At 40.2% G+C, this 21,805-nt stretch overlaps 1 protein-coding gene across 4 annotated transcripts in view; it reads right to left on the bottom strand.

Annotated features, from left to right (window-relative positions):
* LOC135205760 (sorting nexin-32-like) overlaps positions 1 to 19,091 on the bottom strand; it is a 130,794-nt gene extending 111,703 nt beyond the window's left edge. The window contains exons 1-4 of one of the 4 annotated variants that reach the window (XM_064236899.1): positions 18,932 to 19,091; positions 10,751 to 10,905; positions 9,524 to 9,650; positions 8,666 to 8,765 (exon numbers count right to left, since the gene is read on the bottom strand). In XM_064236899.1, the coding sequence (XP_064092969.1) occupies positions 8,666 to 8,765; positions 9,524 to 9,650; positions 10,751 to 10,897 (374 nt within the window). In that variant the 5' untranslated portion in view covers positions 10,898 to 10,905; positions 18,932 to 19,091. Of the gene's footprint in view, positions 1 to 8,665; positions 8,766 to 9,523; positions 9,651 to 10,750; positions 10,906 to 17,997; positions 18,074 to 18,158; positions 18,297 to 18,431; positions 18,573 to 18,931 lie in introns of those variants that run through there. The other 3 variants (XM_064236901.1, XM_064236898.1, XM_064236900.1) reach the window with 3 other exon arrangements.
* Between the last annotated feature and the right edge of the window lie 2,714 nt (positions 19,092 to 21,805).

Raw genomic sequence — 21,805 nt, 5'->3', positions numbered from 1 at the left:
ATCTACCACTGGGATATGTGATCCCTTTGTGTGGTAGAATCCAAGTCGGATCCTGTTAAAGGGAGTTTCGTCCCTATCTTAACAGGTCCTAACCACTACTACTTGCAAGGAGCCACACTCATCAGACCACCTAACCAAACTACTAAAGATTAGTATTACGACCTAAAGAGATGCCTTCATGCATCCTCTTTAAGGCAACCAACAACAACAAATACAAGGGGGAAAAATTTATATACTACTAAACAGGATGAGTTCCAGCTCCCTGCCCCAGCACTGAATCCGCAGATACGTAAGGGGCCAAGGAGAAGCATTTTTCGTAAGTGATTCTCACATCACGTAAGTAGTGGTTCGCGAACACTGACTGACATCTCCAGAATGTTGTCTCCATCAGATTTCGCACGGACATATTCTTGTTGAAAGCAAGAGAAGTTGCTATGGCTCTTACTTCGTGTGCTTTCACTTTAAGAAGCCTAAGATGTTCTTCTCTGCAGGATCCGTGTGCTTCTTTGATGAGGCTTCTCAAGAAGAAGGACAATGCGTTCTTCGACAATGGACGAGTAGGCTCTTTTACTGAACACCACAGGACCTCTCGGTTGGCTTTCAGTTGCTCTTTTCTTCTAAGGTAGTATTTCACCATTCTCACTGGGCAAAGAGTTCTCTCGGGTTCTTCTCCTACCAAAGAAGATAACCACGAATCTCGAAGTTCTTGGGGCCATGGACTTGATGGGTTCTCATTCTTTGCAAGAAAACCAGGAAGGAAAGAGCAAATGAGAGAGTCCTCCTTAAAACCCACATTACCATCAATCGCCTGAAGCTCACTCACTCTTCTGGCGGAAGCTAGAGCCATCAAAAACAGAGTCTTCCTGGTAAGGTCTCTGAATGAGGCTGAATTAGGGGGTTCAAACCTAGAGGACCCAAGGAATTGAAGGACTACATCCAAATTCCAGCTAGGTGTCTTAGGATACTGCATTTTCGTTGTATTAAAAGACCTAATAAGGTCCTGTAGGTCTTTATCTTCCGATAAGTTGAGGCCCCTGTGCCTGAAGACATTCGCCAACATACTACGATAGCCTTTAATCGTCGAACGACTAAAGCCACATTCTTGTCTTAAGAATAAAAAGAAGTCTGCAATTTGATTCACAGAGGTACTGGAAGAGGAAACGTTATTCCTCTTGCACCATCTTCTGAAGGACATCCCACTTCGACTGGTACACTCGTAAGGTGGAAGACCTCCTCGCTCTAGCGATTGCCTTAGCAGCTGCTGACGAAAAGCCTTTCGCTCTGACCAGTTTCTGGACAGTCTGAAGCCAGTCAGACTGAGAGCGAGGTTTTTGTGGTACCTGTCGAAGTGGGGTTGTCTGAGTAGATCGCTCCTTAGAGGAAGCGATCTTGGAAAATCCACTAGCCATTCCAGCACCTCTGTGAACCAATCTTGTGCTGGCCAAAAGGGAGCTATCAAAGTCATCCTCGCGGAATCTGACTCTGCGAACTTTTTTAAAGTCAAGCCCAGAATCTTGAAGGGGGGAAACGCGTATACATCGAGTCCTTTCCAATCGAGTAGGAGAGCGTCTATCCCTATTGCTCCTGGATCCGAGATGGGCGAGCAATACAGATCCAGTCTTTTGTTCTTTGAAGTTGCAAACAGGTCTAAGAGAGGCCTGCCCCACAACTTCCAAAGGCTCTGGCAAACATCTTGGTGCAGAGTCCACTCTGTGGGAAGGACCTGATCTTTCCTGCTGAGGAGATCTGCCCTTACATTCCTTTCTCCCTGTACGAATCTGGTGAGAAGTTTTATCCCCCTTTTTTCTGTCCACAGAAGAAGATCTCTTGCTGTTTCGTACAGAGAGACGGAATGCGTCCCCCCGTTTCCTGATGTATGCCAGAGCCGTGGTGTTGTCCGAGTTTATTTGCACAACTGCTCCTGTCCCATCTGACTCGAACTCCTTCAGAGCAAGCCACACGGCTATTAGTTCTTTCCTGTTGATGTGCCAGGAAGACTGGTCCCCCATCCAGGTTCCTAACACCTCCTTGGTTCCCAGAGTCGCCCCCCACCTGTTTCCGACGCATCGGAGAACAACACCAGGCTGGGGTTCTGTGATTGAAGCGGCAGTCCCTGCGAGAACTTGTCGGGATCCGCCCACCATGCTAACTCCTTCTTGATTTGAAGAGTAATTGACAGGGAGAACTTCAAATCCTGAGAAGGACGACTCCAATTCCGATGGAATGAAAGAAAGAATTGGAGCGGTCTCAGGTGCAACCTTCCTAGGGAAACAAATTGCTCCAGTGAGGAGAGCGTCCCCAGCAGACTCATCCACTCCTCACTGTGCATACTTCTTTCCCTAAGAAGGTTGTTACTTTTTTCGAGTCCCCGGGCTATCCTCTCCTGAGACGGAAAAGCCCGAAAACTCAGAGAGTTCATCTGGATCCCCAGATAAACGCACTCTTGAGCGGGAATCAGACTTGACTTCTGCAGATTGACCAGAAGTCCTAAGGAATAAGTCAAATCCAGGGTTTTCTTCAAGTCCTTCAGACACGATCTCTGGAATTGGCCCTTATAAGCCAATCGTCGAGATAGAGCGAAATCCTCACCCCTTCTAGGTGAAGCCATTGTGCCACAGTTCCTCATGATGGCCGTAAAGACTTGGGGGGCCGTGGAGAGGCCAACACACAGGGCCCTGAATTGGAAGATTCTTCCCCCCATCATGAATCTTAGAACCTTCCTCGAGGAAGGATGGATTGGTACGTGGAAGTAAGCGTCCTGTAAGTCCAAGGACACCATCCAGTCCCCTGGACGGAGTGCTGCTAACACCGAGGCAGTGGTCTCCATCGTGAACTTCTTCTTTTCGACAAAGAAGTTCAGGGCGCTTACATCCAACACCGGTCTCCATCCCCCTGAGGATTCGGAACTAGGAACAGGCGGTTGTAAAAGCCTGCCGAAAGATGATCTGCCACTAGTTCGATCGCCTCCTTTTCCAGCATCTGCTCTACCGCTAGTCGGAGGGCTTGATTCATGATGGGGTCCCTGTATCTGGCCGTCAACTCCCTCGGGGTATTCGTCAAGGGAGGCCTCAAGAGAACGGGATTAGATAGCCCTTCCTCAAAATTGACAGGGTCCAGGCATCTGCGTCTTTCTGGGCCCAGACTTCTGCAAACTGTAAAAGCCTGGCGCCTACAGTTGTCTGAAGGACTTGAGTCTTACTTGGGAGGTTTGATTGACTTCGTAAAAGTCCTCCCTCTTCTATTTGGTTTCCGACCTCTGAACGAAGAGGATCTAGATGTAGATGCCCTCGAAAGGGTTCCTGAGAGGTCGGCTAGCTTTCTTTGTCTTAGTCTGGAAGGTAGGGCGCGGCTTCCTTGCAGACTGCGCTAGAAGGTCCTGCGTAGCTTTGGCAGAGAGAGCCTTCGAAATGTCTTGAACCAGGTGTTTAGGAAACAGCTGTGTAGAGAGAGGGGCAAAAAGCAAAGACGATCTCTGAGCATGTGAGACCGACTTTGTTAAAAATGAGCAAAATACTGATCTTTTCTTCAAGACCCTGCTCCAAACAGTGAAGCTATTTCGCTGGCCCCATCCCCTCACGATTTATCCATACAGGATAAGACACAATTCAAATCCTCCGGAGAAAACGTGTCGGTCCTTGAGTTTTCTTGGCTAGGACTCCGAGGGACCAATCGAGAAAGTTGAAAACTTCCAAGACTCTAAAAATGCCTTTTAGAATGTGATCTATTTCATTCATTGCCACGTAGTTTTGGCCGAATTCAAAGCTGATCTTCTAGTGGCGTCTACTAGTGCCGAAAAAATCTGCGTCAGCTGAAGACGGAAGGCCCAGTCCCAAGGGTTCTCCTGTCTCATACCAAAATCCTGTCCGTCCTGAAAGCTTCGACGGAGGGAAGGCAAACATTGTTTTCCCCGCTTCTTCTTTAGTACGCATCCATGCACCGAAACTCTTGAGCGCTTTCTTCATAGAAAGAGTCGGTTCATTCTCACACACGAAGATCCTTTCGTTGCTTTCGCTGTGGAGAACAACGAGTGTGGAGAAGGAGGAGCAGTAGGCTCAAAGACTCTCCGAACTCCTGAAGGAGAAGCTCTGTGAGCTTCTTGTACGAAGAAACTGATGCCAACGATGTATTAGTTTCTTCCTCAGAGGCTTCCTGGTCTTCTTGAGGAGGAGAACGGGGATGAGGATCCTTATGAGAATCCTTAGATGATTTCCTAGCTGGGGTACAGTGCGATGAAGGAGACAAACGTCTTGAATGAGGAGAAGATTCCAAAGTAGAGAGGCGTACAGGAGAACGACGAGTTGTAAAAGAAGGACGCTTATCCGAAAATTCTTGTCTAAACTCGCATTCTTTCCTAAATGCAGACAAACTCTTAACAGCAAACGAGGAAGGACTCCTTTCTCTAGAAAGACCACGTCTATCCCTAGGGAAACTACGAGAGGGAGAGCGCCTGCTAAGATCCTGGCGCCGATCGTGAGGAGAGCGGCTACTAGGCGCCGAGCGCCTATCTGTCACAGGGCGCTTAGTGAATCCTGGCGCCTGCCAAGCGGCGAAACGTTGCTAAAAATAGGGCGCCTTTCAGGAGCAGGGCGCTTGAGAGGCTCTTGATGCCTACGAAGCGGAGAGCGGCTGCTACGCTCCGAGCGCTTAAACGGAACAGGGCGTTCGGCGAGATCTTGGTCCTTACCAAGGGGAGAACGTCTGTAAGGCTCCGAGCGCCTAACAGAATCAGGGCGCCTGAGGCGTTCTTGACTTCTAGCAAGAGGAGACCGATCAGGAGTAATGGGAGTCTCGAGAACGAAGAGCGCCTACTAGGAGACAACGAAGCAAACGAGGATCAAGGTGTCTTTCTCCAGGAGAACAGCTACTAAAAGAATGACGCTACCAGGAGCAGGGCTCCTACTAGACTCTTGATGTCTTACAGGGGAGGAGCGAACTCCATGCGATGAGCGCCTACCAGTCGTTATCGTACGCACCCGACTACAGTAGTCGGAAGGAGAAGTGCGCCTACTTTCAGAAGGGCATTCTAGGTTCTCTGAGAAGACGAGGAGAAGAAAGATTGAGACGGAGACGACGAACTAAGTCTTCTATGACCTGAGCGACTCTCTCTTCTTGCACGAACTCTAGAAGAAGGAGAAACAGAAGGGGCTGAGCGTCTACCCGAGGCAGGAATCCGATTTGGGGAAAATATCTTCATAGTCCCCAAGGAGCGCCTATCCGTCGAATGGCGTCTCGACACCTCCGAGCGGGAGTGGTGTTCCTCTCGTGAAATGTTACGATGTGTAGAAGAATCCTCAAAAGAAGGAGAACGCTGATTACAAGGAGAGCGCTCTTCCGACGATACGCGCCTCGATCTCTTGATCGGGAGAGACAAATCCTTCCTTCTACGCGATCTCGATGCCAAGGAGTCCGCCAAGGCTGTGATCTGAGCTTGTAGGCCCGCTAGCACTCGAGAAGGAGAGTCCCCAGGATCTTCTTCCGAAGCAAGCTCAGCGCGAGGCGCGGGAGAAGGAGGCGATCACCGGATCTCCTAGGCTTCTTTGCTTGCAAGGAAGCTACATCAGAAAAATCTTCTGGGCTGGATGCTAACGTACTGAAGGGAGCCTCCGCAGCCCTCTTCAACGGGCGTGACGCCTCCTTAGAGCTCCAACACGCTTCAGCGAAGGAGAAGAGGATGACGAAAAACACTGGCGAAGAATATTCTTCTTCTTACGATCCAAGGCAGCCTGGGAGCGAACTTCAGGATCTGCCGAGGGGACGCCTGACCGGTGGGGGCTCTCCCTAGCCCTCCTGCGGCTTTCGACTTTCCTCCATCCACTGGAACTGGGAGTCTGGAAGAGTCTAGGCCTGGAGGCACTAAGGAGCCGGTCAGACGCACCCTCCACATCAACTGGGTACACTGCACTTATCATCACTGACACTCTTACCTTGATCAGTACGAAGATTCTTGTCTTCCTTAGAACACAAGGAAAGCTTTTGAGGCCGCCACCTCCGAAGACGAATCTACGGCTTCGGTGCGGGGAGCAGGAGCTGAGACCTGGGAGGAAGGTTCTAAAACTACATTAATGTTTAGTTTTCATTCTCACTCATTCTCGACCTGCTCGAACTCCTTGAAGAAGCTTTACTATCCCTTTCCAGTTTCCTAATATAAGAAGAAAGAGCCTTATATTCATCTTCGTTCAAAACCTCACACTCTTGACACGGGTTACTAAACGAACATTCATTCCCCCTACATTTAACACAGAAAGTGTGAGGGTCAACCGCAGCTTTCGGTAACCTCACCTTACATCCATCGGTCAAACATACTCTAAACAAAACCGGAGTTTTGGAAACAGAATCAAAATCAGACATTCTACAGGAAAATCCAGCGCAAAGTCAATAACGGTCCACAATCAGCGTATGCCAAGCCAACATAGAGCGAATACGTCACCAAAATGTCCAAATCAATCTCCAGGCAAGCGAGAAATGAAGAATATATCGGAATGAACCGACAACAGTTGTTATCGCTTCAGCGACAGAAAAAAATCTGGCTGGAGAGATAGATTGGTTCATACGCCCGCCACCCAGCGGCGGGTAAGGTAGACCACCTGACCTACCTGTCGCGTGTGCCGCGAGATTTGAAATTCTGTCGGAACGTCGGAGACTATAGCTAAGTATATATCTGGCAGGGAAGTTCATGTACAAAACAGAAAATGTTATTATAAATACTAAGTATCATGGAACTGTTCAATTAGTTCGACCCTAACATAAAGGTCTAGCTTTCATCAATATGGTATTACAGTACATAAATTAAGATAACTTTACATGCTTCATATTATACCAATTGCAGTTTTTAAAATTCCCTAACTTGAAAAGAATATTTTGGACAGTTATTCAACAGTCAGCAAAAGTACCTCTAACAATTTAGGTGTGAACATACAGACTTCCCAGTTACTTCAAGTAACTTATCATGAACTTGCTATGTTGGATATCCAAGACTTCAAACTGAGTGCAAATGCTTACATGTCCAGCAGACTTACACAAGTATCTTTCTGTTATATCTCGTCTCTTATTTCTCTTACATAACACCTCAACCATACGGCTTGTAACGTTCTGCTTTCTCAATAACGTTTGGAGTCTGAATGACAATACTGTACATGAAACAACCAACCTATGAACTCGAAAGGTAATCATTTATGTACAAAACTGGAATGTTTAAAAAAAATTATGTTCATAAAAGACTCCAAAATAAGGTTTTACATACTAGTACACACTATCAAAGACCAAACTGACAGTCTAAGGCCTCAATACCACATTTGCCCCACAACATCATTTACACCAAAGCATACAGCATTCATTGTATCATATACATAATTGTTTGTAAGCATTCAATCTTTCCAGATGAATACAGTAACTAATTGTTCATAAAAATCACACATTCTAGGATTTTGGAGAAGGACAGATCCAATACAAGTTAGTATGAACACCTGATCTTCACTACTTTCTGCCCTTTACTTTTTACTTGCTTCCTGTTTTTTTTTTTCCTTACCAGTCCATCATCTTTAACTTGACCTTGCTCAAATTTTCACCTTTCAATTAAGAGCTCTATGAAAGTCTACACCCATACTCAGTGGCTTTGTCAAATATAATCATGATAATTCTTGATAACCCTTATCTATACTTCCCTCCTATTTCAAAAATTCTAAAATTTTCCATAATACTGGTCTCAATTCTATTTTAGTTACCAGGTTTTAAAGACAATTCTCATCAACTGCAAGGCCTATCAAAATTGCAATCACTGGGCTGCTAACCAAATTTTCACATTCTAACCTGCTTTAATCAGACATTTGCTGTCCGCAGCAGGGACTGACCAGTTCACAACTGAAACTTTTTATCTGAAATGCTTCCGGGCAAAAATTATCAGTCACACCACAGTCGACCCACGGGATTCGGGGGGGTGGGGGGATAGGGACGATAAGCTCCCCAATTGCTAACATCCGCGAATACTTGACACAACCTCTAAAAATGCTTATAATTGCCTATTTTGATAGTTCAAAACACCAAAATTCCCTCTAAAAATGCTTATACCTGCTTATTTTAATAGTTTTATGTTGAAAAATGTATTTAGTTGCAAAAATATGAAAACACAGTACGTAATTAGTGAATATTTCTCTTCAAAAAATTCTGCAAATACACGAATTTTCCACAAATAATGTGGATATACGTGCCACAGAAGAATCCACAAATAGGTGAAGTTGAGAATCCAGAACTGCAAATAGGTTGGGGTTGACTGTTTAAGAAAACTCAAAATAGATTCAAATTTTTGCCAAATTCATGTTGCATTTTCACTTTAAGAAGCTCAGGTCCTCTCCTTCAATTTTTCATTTCAGATGAACTAGACATATGCATTCAATTTACTTCTTCACAGAACAAACACTCAGCTAATAACATGAAAATGTGAGATTCCACAGCACACACACAAAGAATCAGCCACAAATCTCTCACGAACACTGCTGGTCCCAACAAGATAGGACTGTGGTAGTGGCTAACAAAGAAGTTCATGAATCACAGTAGTACGTACTATCTGCTGAATGATATTACTCATTCAATAAGAATCAGGAACTACTGTAACTGTTATTTATGGAAGCTATATAACACAACATATTCAATATAACACTGTTTCACTTACTTTTGTAGTTGATGGCAATCTTTGTGAAATTCATCAGCAATAAGTGTTTTGGATTCCTTGCCCATAAGACGTTTTGACTGAATTTCAGCGGTATGGGGGTCTGAAATCAATTTTTTTTTTTAAGTAATAGAATGATACAGCCAAAAAATATTGCAAAGCTCTCTCAATAACAGACTTCTCTATAGAACAGACAGTAAGAAACCTACCTATGCAATTTAATAATGAGAAAAAGTAATGAGAATAAGTACAGATAATACAATTTGTCTTTTTTGGTCATAAGTAATTGTCTCCAATGGCTTTACAACACTTACTCTTCGTTTTTAATACATATCTTGTGCATTCACTAAGATTGTGCAGTACTGTACTTGTATAACAATTAACAAGAAAGAACAAATTCATTTTGCAAACCATTCTGAATTATTGCATATAAAACTGTATTTTTCATCTAATTTCATCTTGTCACTTTAACTCAGTACTATCAATTTCTACTCTAAATGCAGTACAGTATATGTTGACTGAAGTTCATCAGTGGAACCCAGCAACAGCATACTACTAGACCTGAAAACTCTCTAACAATGGATACTTTCCAACCACTGACATTGCAAAAACCTGAAAACTTTCTAAAAATGGATGTCAACTTATCACTTTCCTCTCAAACCCTTCTAGTCTGTTACTGAGAGATTTTATTGTTATAAAACAAAATTTTAGAACTGCCATCTAAGAAATAAAATTTTTATACAAATTATATTCAAACTGTCATGTATACTTGTGGATCTTGTCATAAACCTTTTAAATAAGATTTTATGGGCCTTCAAATATCCTGCATATAAATTTACTAACTAAACGCAGTAAACTTACCAGTGGCAGATCGTTGCGGCAAGGGTGGGATGATAAGACCATGTGACGGCTGACCAGTTATGACACAGTGTTCCAAGTATTCAAAGTCCTCAAATTCTCTTTCTAACATTTGCACAGTAAGGCCATTCTGTTAAAGAGAATATAAATGAAGTTTATAGCATACATACTCAAAAATCTATTCACACAGAATGCTAATTTAAAATACTTTCATCAACAAACAGACAAATCTGATCTTGCTTTACATAAAACACTAATCAACGTACTATTCTTATTATCAAACTTAACACTAAAAAAATTTTGTTTAGTAGATTCATCTGACAAAAAAAAGAAAATGCAAGGCCTGAAAAAAATAATTAAATACTACTCTAAGCAATAAACCAAGACGCTGATTCCACCATGAAATGAAACATCTCTCTGCCCTGAGGCCATTTTCTACATGAGTATAACCTAAGTTTTGTTGTACAATTAGGCTGAAATCATGTCCCAACTAGGGGCCCTGTGGGTTTTCTGTCCATGGTATAAAAAGGTTCTTTGCAACATTCCTTTCACCTCAATGCTCTCTGCTTTGACCTTTCACCCATTTCATACACTCTTGTTGCTTGGTTGAACAGAAAAAAAATCTAAAAATTAAACAATTAAAAATAATAGCAAACCTGATCAAAGGGAGTATAGTATATATAATTCTTTTCCTTACTGAGAAAATAAACGTGAACCTTCACGATGCAAATCACATTCTTTGAAAAATGCATACAGTTTCCAAAGTAGCTGAGCAAAAGCCATAAAGCACAATCACAACAGTATTTGCTAGGAAGATATAATACAGTACTATATATATATAAAATACCGTCAAAGTTAAAAACTTCCAGACATAAAAGATTCTACTAAACATCCATATTAAAACCAAACTATATAAAAAAAAAAAAAAAAAAAAATAAAATAAAAATAATCATTTAATAAACGGTAATACAAATGAAACTGAAGAGAACAAAAGTAAATGGACAATCTTCACACACATGCACTCCTCTACTCTGTTTAAGATCAAGGGTAAAGTGATTTTGCAGCAGGTGACCAAGGAACTCCTTCCATGTCCAGTAATCACCATCCCTATGGAAATTTTAGATGATCGTTGTTCTCTGCTCAAGTGGATGATTATCATGCAAGTCAAAGAGATATGTATAATTATACTGACACACTTGATATAAAATAAAAGTTCAATACTTTACAAACCTCTGAAACTTGCAAGGTGAACTTCACAGACTCTCCATCTTTTGTGACTCGATCACTCATGCGCACAGTATATTTAGGACTGAATGGCTCTTGTGGCTCAGGAGATGATGCCCCTGATGATGCACCTGAGACAGAACCTTCCTCCATCGTGAGAGCTGAAACAGTAATTCCAAAATAAGGTTCACAGTTCTAGTAGTGAGGTGCAAATGTAAATGTTTCCCATCTCGATCACAAAACTCTTTGGATACTATTAGGCACTCAACTACCACACAGCAAGTACTGTACGTATAGTGAACTGTGAAATCTGGGCTCCAGGTTTATTTAACTGTACAAATAAGAAATAAGTAAGATACACAAATGGTATTAATGTATGCATGATACACTGTTATACGTACAGTACTAAGAACAGTATGTTAGTGTGCTTTAAGAACTTTACCATAAATTTCCAAATTGAATGTTTAACAACCAAACTATCTAAATCTACTATATAACCAGAAACTCATGTTTGCTGCAAAATTTAAACATGATGCACATGGTAATATGCTAGAGCATGGTTCTGAGCTGTCAATTACGTATTTAACCATACATGTGTAATCTTGGCCACAGAGAACTTAATGTCAGAAAGAAAAAGTAAATACTGTACCACGCTTGAAACTAAATCATTCTAACCACTATACACCACTGCAATATTGGCTGAAAGATACAAATCTTTGTATGAACAGACAGCTGGATTATAGCCCGTTATTATGAAAAACAAACCAAAACAATAAAGGAAAGATTGAAAAACCCTGAATTTCTAAATTTCACATGGATAATGTTAGAATGTAGCACTCTCTTATAAAAGAAGTACTGCATGATACGGGAATGTGAAAATTATGTGGAGGAGTGTATGTACTAAGTATGCAGTAAGCAATAAGAAGAAAGAAAACCCTACTTTTTTAATATATGAAAAGTTTATAACAAAGGACTAGACATACACTTTCTATAATTTGTCCATGTTCGGTTCCTAAAATCTGCAGTAGAATATGTTCCATTTGTTATTTACCCATTGAAAGACAAAAAATAACAAATGAATAAATAAAAAGTCACAGAGCCCTTTAATGGGGAAAATTAAATTTTCCCTAGATTTTCTAATATAGGAGAATCTTTGGCAACATCTGGATCAGTCATTGAAGGTAGATATGCATACCTGGTAGGCAAATTCCCCAGATCATAGCAAATTGTGAACAAACTGTCTCAGTCTCTGAGATACTACCCACCTGTGGCCTCCAGGACCAACCAGCAGTCAAGATAATATAGTGGGTGCATAGTGTAAATATACCCAAGCTAACATGGCAAGTGACATCATGAACTGTTTTACTAAGAGAAGAAATCCTTTAAGCACAGAGCAACTCAAGGGGGCTGGTCTCTGTGTACTCCAGAACATAATACCTCTGCTGACAAGCTTAGTACGTAATAAAATTCATTAGCCTACAGCCAAATAGTGACTGGAGGCTAAAGAATTTCGAAGAATTCAATTCCTACATTACTTGTGCGAATGGTGACCTAGACACCCTAAACGGCATCTCCTCAGGAGCAAACACAAAGCTATGCACAATGGACAATCTGTTTTATACCTAGGATTTTAGGGGTTGCCTAGGTATCTTCCCCTGATACCAATTAATCCAGTGATCTCACAGTACTGTTTTTTCCACTTGGGCTGCTGAGGTTCCTTAGGCATAAGACCATCTACTTTTAACAGATCCACACAAGTACTAGAGGGAAAGGACACATCAACCCTCCCTAATACAGGCATTATAGATCATAGTGTTGCTGGTCAGGAATCCTAAAGCCGAGGGATTGAGCCATGATCAACACGCATAAGTGTGAACCCAAACAGATTCAATATATTACCTTCAAACCTGAAATGGTACTGGGCCAAAATGAGCAGATGTACACTACCATACGATGCTAGCCAGTAACCAACCTGAAAGGGCTGGGACTGGTACCACAGATAGGCTATGTGACTAACTGCATATACAATTCAACTGTCATGGTACACACTGGATTCACAGTTTAAGATGGTCCTTTTCCATACCATTCAAGTGAATGAGTCAAGATCGTGGCTGTGGACTTTTAGAACAGATTCAAAAGAACCAGGAGAGCCAAAAACCATGGTGTGTAATAACCCTCCACAGCGCGCACACCTCCAAAGAGATACCACGAGCATGGAAGGCTTCCAGGTCAGATCATTTTCCTGAGAAATTCATAAACTAAAGACTGGTCATGATAAAGCTTATGGGCTAGGTCAACAGTTCTTACAGAAAACTTCCAATAAACTAGAATTATGACTTGCCGCTCTCTAAGAAAGAGTGCACCTAACCTGCAAGAAATCCAGTGTGATCTCCTAGGGAGGGGCTTCTCAGCTCATCTTCTCCATCCTACAGTCTGAAGACTATGAAAATGAGGAGGTGAGGAGGTAGAGGTGGAAGGTGAACTCAAGGAGGTTAGGGAACTGCATAATTGTGTTTCCATGGGCACAGCTAATGTCACAAGGGCATAAATTATGTCAAGAATAGGTGTCAGAATAAAGGGCAACATATGACTTCACAATGAAACCAAGTCTTCTTTTGTCCCACACTTATCACACTGCACTAAGGAGACCTGTATCCTACTCTAAGGAATAATAAGTATGAGGATCTTTGTTCAAAGGGGACATTAAGCAGCCACACACACCCTCTCACCAAGATTATCTGTGCTATTCTGCAACAGCTATCCTAACTTACACACCTAAAGATAAATCACAAACAATGTCCCAAAAAAATAAGGTGGATAAGATCATCAGCCAAATCTTGAAAAAAGCATGCAGTTTCATTAGTGATAAGAGTAAAAAAAATATTGGGGATACATCTTGACTAAACAATGAAAATAGTGAGGTTCCGTGGACAGGTGAGCCAGTCAATACTAACCAACTCCCTACCTACCACCACCTAGCTAGCTTGTTAACAAGCTTCAACTATCAATTCAGCAACAGTATATCAATTTAAATGATACAAACTGTGCTTAACAAGAAAAGACTTAACCTCCCAAAGCCTTGTTTAAACTTTTTATAGTTCCTACAGACTCATCCTACAGAAACCTTACTCGTGAGATGAGGATTGTAATGATTTTCCAGTAAAAAATGTCAAAACACTTGGATTCCAGAATTAGAGTTCTGTGGACTAACCCCTGCAGTATATAAAATCCTTCAGGAACCTACATAAATCCACTTACAAACATGACCAATGACCAGCAGTTCTTAAATAAATCACTAAAATTTCTGTCCTTCTCTAAATCTTATCAAAATTGCTTTCCTCCTAAGCATAAATTCTCTTTGCATTGTTTCTTCCAATTTAAAAAGAAAACCAGTGAATTCTTTACCTTGGAAATCCTTTCAAGACAAACAATCCATTATCTTGTAATGTTCCTCTACAAATGCAGGTTAAACCAAATTAGACAAACCAACCTTGAACTCTAGCCTAAGTGTACAGTCATATTTTTGTACTTTGTCCATAAATCAATACATCTTGGAAGTTTGGAAAGTTACCCATTCCTTAAGTACCAGTTTCAGTTAATAGCTCAATACCTTAGTTCAAACAAAAGAAAAACCTAGAAGCATACAGATAATAAAGAATGACTATGAGATCACAAAGATAATCTTTATCTAAATCTAAGCTGAAGTTCAATCCAGACAGAATTATTGTTTATATTATTTAGTAACCTACCTTTACAATCACTATTTTTGTTTCAACCCCTACTCAAAAACCCCATTTCACACTAGGTTAACAAAAATTGTTATATACAGGGAACATGGAAACAAAAATGAGCGGTGTGAACAAATATTAAAGGCCAAAAAAGTATAAAAATGAATGATAAGCATTCAGAAAAATAAATTTTATTATTTTTGTCTACTGCAATTTGCTATTGATAGGGTCTTAGAAATTCAAAACGCCTTCCTAAATAAATCATGAAATAGCCTATCTTGGTTAGGCAATATGTAAGTTGCCCTCCAAATTCCATCGGCAACAGAAAAAATGACATATGCTTCACCAACCCACCATTGGTGCCAGCCAGTTTTTTCATCTTGATACACACAATTCATCCTATGTCCTCAGAAGAGGTGATGGTCAGATGCATCTACTTTTCGCACTAGTATCTAGCACCTGACAAACAGTCTATGAGTTTTCAGAAGCTATACAGAGGATTCATAATGGTCCACCTAACAATAAGTATTTGCTAGTCATGCTGTGTGGGCTAGGGGAGAGGGGGTTGTCTGAATCTGCATTGCATGTGTTGATGACTGACTATAAAATGGTGAGAAATCATTTGAAAAAAAAGTGGAAAAATTTAAAAGATAAATTGGGACTGACACTAGAGCAGATAGATGATATTTTATCTAAAGGTGGATGACATAAAAGATGAAGGTATCAGTAAGATGGGAGAGGTATTGAATGCTGATATGTAATGTAAGGTAAACAACCGACTGGACTGGCCAACTCACCAACTACCGCGTTTTTGGCAACCCTCCGAAAAAGTACCTTAACACGTCCTGACACCGGAGATGGTCATCAGTCATGAGTTGTTGGTGGTGATAGCAGGAGCTCAAGGCCTCTAATCTCCTTTCGAAGTAAGTATTTTCTCCAAAGTCAGAAATTAAGGCCATATTTTAAGATTTAAACAGAGGGTTGTGAAAAGTGTGGCCAACGCAGTACACACTACCCCCATGACGCTTTCGAAATTTTTACTTACAATTAAAAATGTTTAGAAGATTGACGCATCTCGATGTTTGCGGAGTCGCTTGTGTCAACAAACTTCCCACTTTCTGCGCTAAATACGCACACCACTTGTACCCATAGACGCTAGGGCACTTTCATCACAACAATCGTAAACACGACTTCCAACCACTACTTATCCAAGGGAACTACGACATTCTTTGCGGCGTTTTGTGCTCTTCAATTGTTTATCAGTGTTGTCAATTGGTATGTGTTTACCCTCCAAACTGGGTATAAGACTTACACAAAACCAGGGAAATAAGTGAAATAAGTGTATCTATTTGTAGTATATATACATATTACACCAATTTTATTATTACGGCATTAATATGACAACTAGAATTCATGGAAACAGTTTGTAAATGCATCAGTGTATGTGCGAAGTTCCACTAGATTGGCAACAATGAGTCATTTTGCCGTCGTCTGCACTTCAGAAATATCTGTAATTTTTGGGGGTTAATTTGGTTGCAAAAAAGGGATAATAGACATGAATTAAATAAATATTTTGCAGTAACAAAGTAAAGTTACACTAAATAATGAGTAAAGTAAACATTTAAGGGAATATAGCTTTGCACCTCATAAACGTGTAGTCGTCTGCCGCTCGTAACTGTGTTTATGGAGTGAGTGCTTAGGAACCAGGAACAGCAACATGGTTCAAGTGCAATTTGGAGTGAATTAAGACCAAAATGTGTATAATTACAATCAAATAAGCACTGTGGAGTTTCAGTTGTGATGGCAGTAAGGATAAAACCACCGATTACAAGGTAAAATTGAATAGAGCTCAAACCATGACCCCGGGAATAAAAAGTTTCATACTTTCACTAATATAGGCAACAAAATGTTGTTTTATTGTACTGATTACAACTGCAATCTTGTGTATGATCAATAAACGTTACATATATACGCTAACATTGTTCAAATGAGTGCTGGGAAAACTGGGAAAGACAGTGGATTGTCTGTGGTTAGAACGGCCAGTCACGCGATTGCCACCATATTGGATTTCAAAACTGCCTTGAAAACATATTTTACGAAGCTCACATGCTTATTTTAGTTTGTATGGGCCTTTCATATATCACATTATGTTTACAAAACATCAATCTTTTGAATGGTATGCTTAAAGTGTAACTATATTCTTGTTTCACCAATTAAATATAGAGTGAATAAGGCCTGGCCACGTGATGACGATGGATCGTCTACGGTTGTTTACCCTATCAAGTGAAGCTTCAAAGAATCAAAGGAAGATCATAAGTAACCTGGTTAATATTTGCAGAATGTTGAGAATACCAAGAGCAAGATTTTTTAAGAATTTCTTATAAAAACAATTGGTGGGAATACTAAGCATTAAATTTTAAAATGTGATCCAGTTGGTTAGGGACTTCCATCATATTTTAATGCTAGAGAAGGAGGCATAAACTTTAAGCGGACATCACATCATCAAGTGTTTCTACTGTCAAGGGTATGTTACACTGAAGATATGACCTACTACTATAAAGAGAAAGGATGATCATTACAGTTAGAATGCATAAATTGCATACATAGGGTAAAAAACCGCATGGTACAGGGGTGGACCATGTACGATCAATGTGTACAACCCCAAGAAAAGTACATTATAACGCGTCCTGACACCGGAGTAGAGGTCTTTAGCTCCGTTTCTCACCAACAAGAAGTCGCGACTGATACCCATCTCCGATGTCAGGACGCGTTATAATGTACTTTTTTTGGGGTTGTTCACGCTGATCGTACATGGTCCACCCCTGTACCATGCGGTTTTTTACCCTAAGTCTTACATGAATCATACAGATTAAGTAAAGCATTAGAGGAGACAGAGATGATTAGAAACATAACAGCCCATGGATAGTGATCCTCAGTGAATGATAATAGGATATTTTACAAATATTACTTCAACAGAAATAGTTTTAATAATTAAACGAAGAAATGTGTGTTCAAGCATCAGTATCTGAGGTAGCCTAGGATACAATACCTAAATACGGTAGCTCAAAGATTCAGAGTAGGTAATACTTTAAAGCCTATGAAAGTTTAAAGATATTAAAATCATTCAAACTTAAAAGAGACTGTTGCACCAGCAAAAACATGATCAGTAACTTGAATTGACATTTGAGGTGTGGCTCTGCACAGAGTTTTGAGACTGTAAGGGGCCGAGAATCGAGAACATGGGTAACTAGTAAACCCAAATCCTTATCCTTCGCCTTGCTAGAGATACAGTAGAGTACCGTAGCTGTAAACTGCCTGACTGAAGTACCGGTAGACCAGACTCTGCTACTCTAGGCTATGACAAAGCTTACTTTCACGATCCAATACCTAGCGACGATCAGCCTGTCGTTCCACAAAATAGCCTGTAAGGGTAAGTATTTACCACTCAACTCTTATAATTTACAACTGCTTGCTGCAATTTGCAAAAATGCTTGAATGTGTTCGATCTCTAGGTAGAAAACCGACCTCCTTTGTTTTGTTTCCATGTTACTCCCTTCACCACCTAGACAACCTCCCGGAACAGCACACATCACACACCTTCCTCAAACTACAACATGCCTAAAGAAAAGACTTTCAAATGCAAGCGAGAGATATATCTCAAGCTTTAAAAGAAATTAAAAGCTTACTTCTCCTAATCAGGCGAAGTAACTGTCATAATAACACCTCGTGATACGACAAACCCGCCCACCAAACTTTCCCATCCCATATAAACAAACGAAAACTGTCAGTCAGCTGATGAGTTTCTTGACTTAACGGAATCACTATTCGACATTCCTCTTAATTTCATGTCATTAGTAACTAAAAAGGCAATTGTAAAACTACTCAAAACACCAACAGTACTTTCAATGAACGTTAACCAACAATTCACTCGTTTCATTATATCTAACGATCTTTCTTACCCAGCTCGGAATTTGAAGACTGTCGCTAAATATTCTCTTTGCTGTGTATTATGAACCCTTGAAAAGCGGCAACTACAAAAAATAAATGAAAAAAAATACGAGCCAGAACGAGTGACTGTGGTGTACACTCTGAAGAATCACAATAGACTATATTCTCTGAGGATAATGAATGCCATGCACTCCTGATCATTTCCATCTATAAATAAACATAGGGCAGAGTGACTATCTAATGAGTGTTACAACAGAACTTAGTACACCACTGACAGTTTTACTTGTTGGCCATAAGCAGTGATCAGCTGGATATACGGGTGATGAGTTAGTGAACTATCTTCTCAAGGCTTCATGAAAGATTTGCAATGATGATATTTGAATCGTTTAATGACAACAAAATAGCTTTCATCATATTTTAATGAAGTAAGATTTTACCGCTTATGAATACAAGCCCACAAACTATCGAATGACAGCAAGGGAGGTCGTTAAACAAACAAACCAAGGCTTACCTGTTCCAGTGTAATGATATACACCTCCCACTTTTTCACAAACTTAACAAACAGGCCTGACGCCTCCCAAACTACGTACACGAACCAGATAACGTATCAGATATCTAGCAGTACTTTGTGCATGATAGCCTTCACTTTCATATCCTGTCTTCTTTTGTGCGTGTGTTATTTTACGTTTTTGTCTGATTTTATAGACTCTAAGCAAGCACTGGGAGAAAAACAAAAACTATCACTCCGATCTGAGCGCCCGCATCTAATTTAGCTCCATTGATTATCTATAAAACTATAACGTACAAATGTGATGACTCTGCGAAAGGCAGTCCTATTTCTTTGCCAGTACAGATTATTCCGAAAGATTTTTTTGTCCGCAGTAAGTGGTTGAACTGCTACTTTAAATCTGAAAATCATGCATAATTGGGAGAATTCGTGATACGAATTAAATTCCCTTGTGATTACAGCTCCGTCAATAGGATTTGATGTGTCAATGGCCGCTGTAGAATGTCGTCATTAATAAATAATACAGTAACTCTATCGACGGACACCCCAGCTAATTCTGTAATTGACTCATAAAGCAATGTAGTCACCGTTACGTGAATGTCCTTTCTCTGTAAAAGTGGCATTATCCTTTTTATTCTTGCACCATGACCTTATCCGTTCTAACTACAGTCAACTCACTAATAGGCAGACTTAAGTCAACATAGGCAAAATGGGGTTAATACATAGAGAGTAGATATAAATAATTTCTCCCTTTCAGTACCAGTGCTTTTTCATGTTTATTCTGGCATCGTCGGGGCACAAAAAGACCTAGAATACCAGATGGTTATTGGTCTAAAGGGTAAAAATAAAAGAGATAGTCCACGGTCACAAACTAGAACCATAGATTGAACCATATGAGAAACGGAAACTTAACCTTACACAATCCGAAAACGTGTATAAAGCTGAATATATTAATCTTGTCGCTTATATTTATGAACAACTTATTTCAACAACGAAGGCATCGAGTTTAAACAAACCAAGACTTTAGTTTCGAACACTTCCATTATTTGACTTGAAACAAGTCGCTTCACCCCAGTTAATAGGATCTAAATCTCTCATATGTACGGATAATGAATTCGATATATGGCCAGTTCTCGCAGAATATTATTGTTTGATTCTTTGTGAAAGTGATTTTCCAGTGTGATAAAATATTTTACGAATATATTTTATCACACTTTTTACAAGGAATTTCATATTATGCAGCCAGAAACATCTTAGGAGAATTATATTATTACTAAACTCTTAACATTAAAATGACTGAAAACAAAATTTATGTTGAAAAGCTTTAAAATTCTAAGAATTTCTAAAAATCTTTCATCATACGGTAATTTGAGAAAGTTATGCTTACTAAATTCAAGTTTGTCATTAGTTAAATAAATGTTTTCCTAGGTCTATTCCATTCTACATCTACAAAAGTCCTTGTGTATTTAAGTTTCAAGGCAATACCATAGATAGTTTTAATCTCAGCGTCAATAAATTGCGGGCTAAAGGCACGCACACCTCTTAGGAATATCCCAGAAAAAACAGATTTTAACATTTTGATGTTGGTTGGAATGATAATGAACAAGAGAGGCAATGTTACTTGATTTTTGAAAGACTGAAAAGGTGAGATTTCCATCATTTCTATTGGTTGGTACATCAAGTAAATTCAAATTACAATTAATCCCTTCCTCTACAGTAAATTTTATAGAAGGGACTAAATTATTTAGCTTAGTTATCATGTTTATGTTTGCACTAGATGATATTTTCTGTATCTGGCCAGTTTACGGAAATTCCCAGGAATTTCTGGTTGAGCTAAATAATTTAGTCCCTGTGAGGGGACAGGGACTCGACGACTGGTGGAACCTCTCGACATGGGGAGATTTTTCTCGGTGGCTCGAATAGCATAGTTTAGTTTTGTGATAAAATTGGGGTTCAAAATTCTATCACAAAATTAAACAATGTCAATTTAACAAAATACGTGAACTGAAAGCCGGACTCGCACCAGCGAACAACTTACAAAAGGAAATAAACTTGAAAACATATTCACAACGAGGTCCCAAATGCACACAAGGACAGAGGAAAATAAAAGGAAAAAAATCGAGTGACCTCAGTCTCCAGGACCCCGTCAGTCTCTAAAGTCTAAAGGTTTTACACATTGTTGCCAACCGTGGGGTGATTACCCTATGCGTAGGGTAATTCAGCCTCAAATCTGGGTCCGTAGGGTAATTTCAAGATGGTCGTTTGTATATATTAAAAATTAACCAATGAACAACAAATTTATTAATATTTAGTATATCTTAAGGCCGGGCGTAGGGTACAGTAACAGTGAAAGTAGTGTAATATTGGTGCCTAGGTAGGTTAAGGCGCTCTTAGATGGTTGGCAACACTGGTTTTACACAAAAATCTTATTTGTGCAACATTTCGCTAATTCGATTTCACCAATATCGATATTCATATGGACTAGGATATATGCTCCATATGTCCAATATTGCTTAAATTATTTATGGAGGGATATTTATAATAAATCGTGGTATTTCTACAGAAGGACTGCAAGGAACGTAACCGCGGATACGGTCCAATGTATTTCGCCGTGTTTAGTACTGGCACCGGGTTGGTTAATTACTGTCGTCCGAATAAATGTTACTTAAAATTCTTGTTCAGTAGGTAAAACTGCATAGAAAATCCGCAACTGCCATAGTCTAGGCCGCCGCGGATAAGTACCCTAGATATACCTTCAGGTGCAGGATTTTTATTAATTCATAACTCTACAGAGCCGAAGTTTTTTTTCTTCTTTTTTTATGGGGGGGTGGTCGGTGGAGTTTCCATTCTCTTTGATTGTGAGCCTCATGGCCGACC

Source organism: Macrobrachium nipponense, chromosome 24 (genome assembly GCF_015104395.2).
Source record: "Macrobrachium nipponense isolate FS-2020 chromosome 24, ASM1510439v2, whole genome shotgun sequence".
NCBI classification, from domain to species: Eukaryota; Metazoa; Arthropoda; class Malacostraca; order Decapoda; family Palaemonidae; genus Macrobrachium; species Macrobrachium nipponense.
The sequence above is the reverse complement of the archived record's forward strand: the minus strand, read 5'-3'. Positions and strand labels throughout refer to the sequence as shown.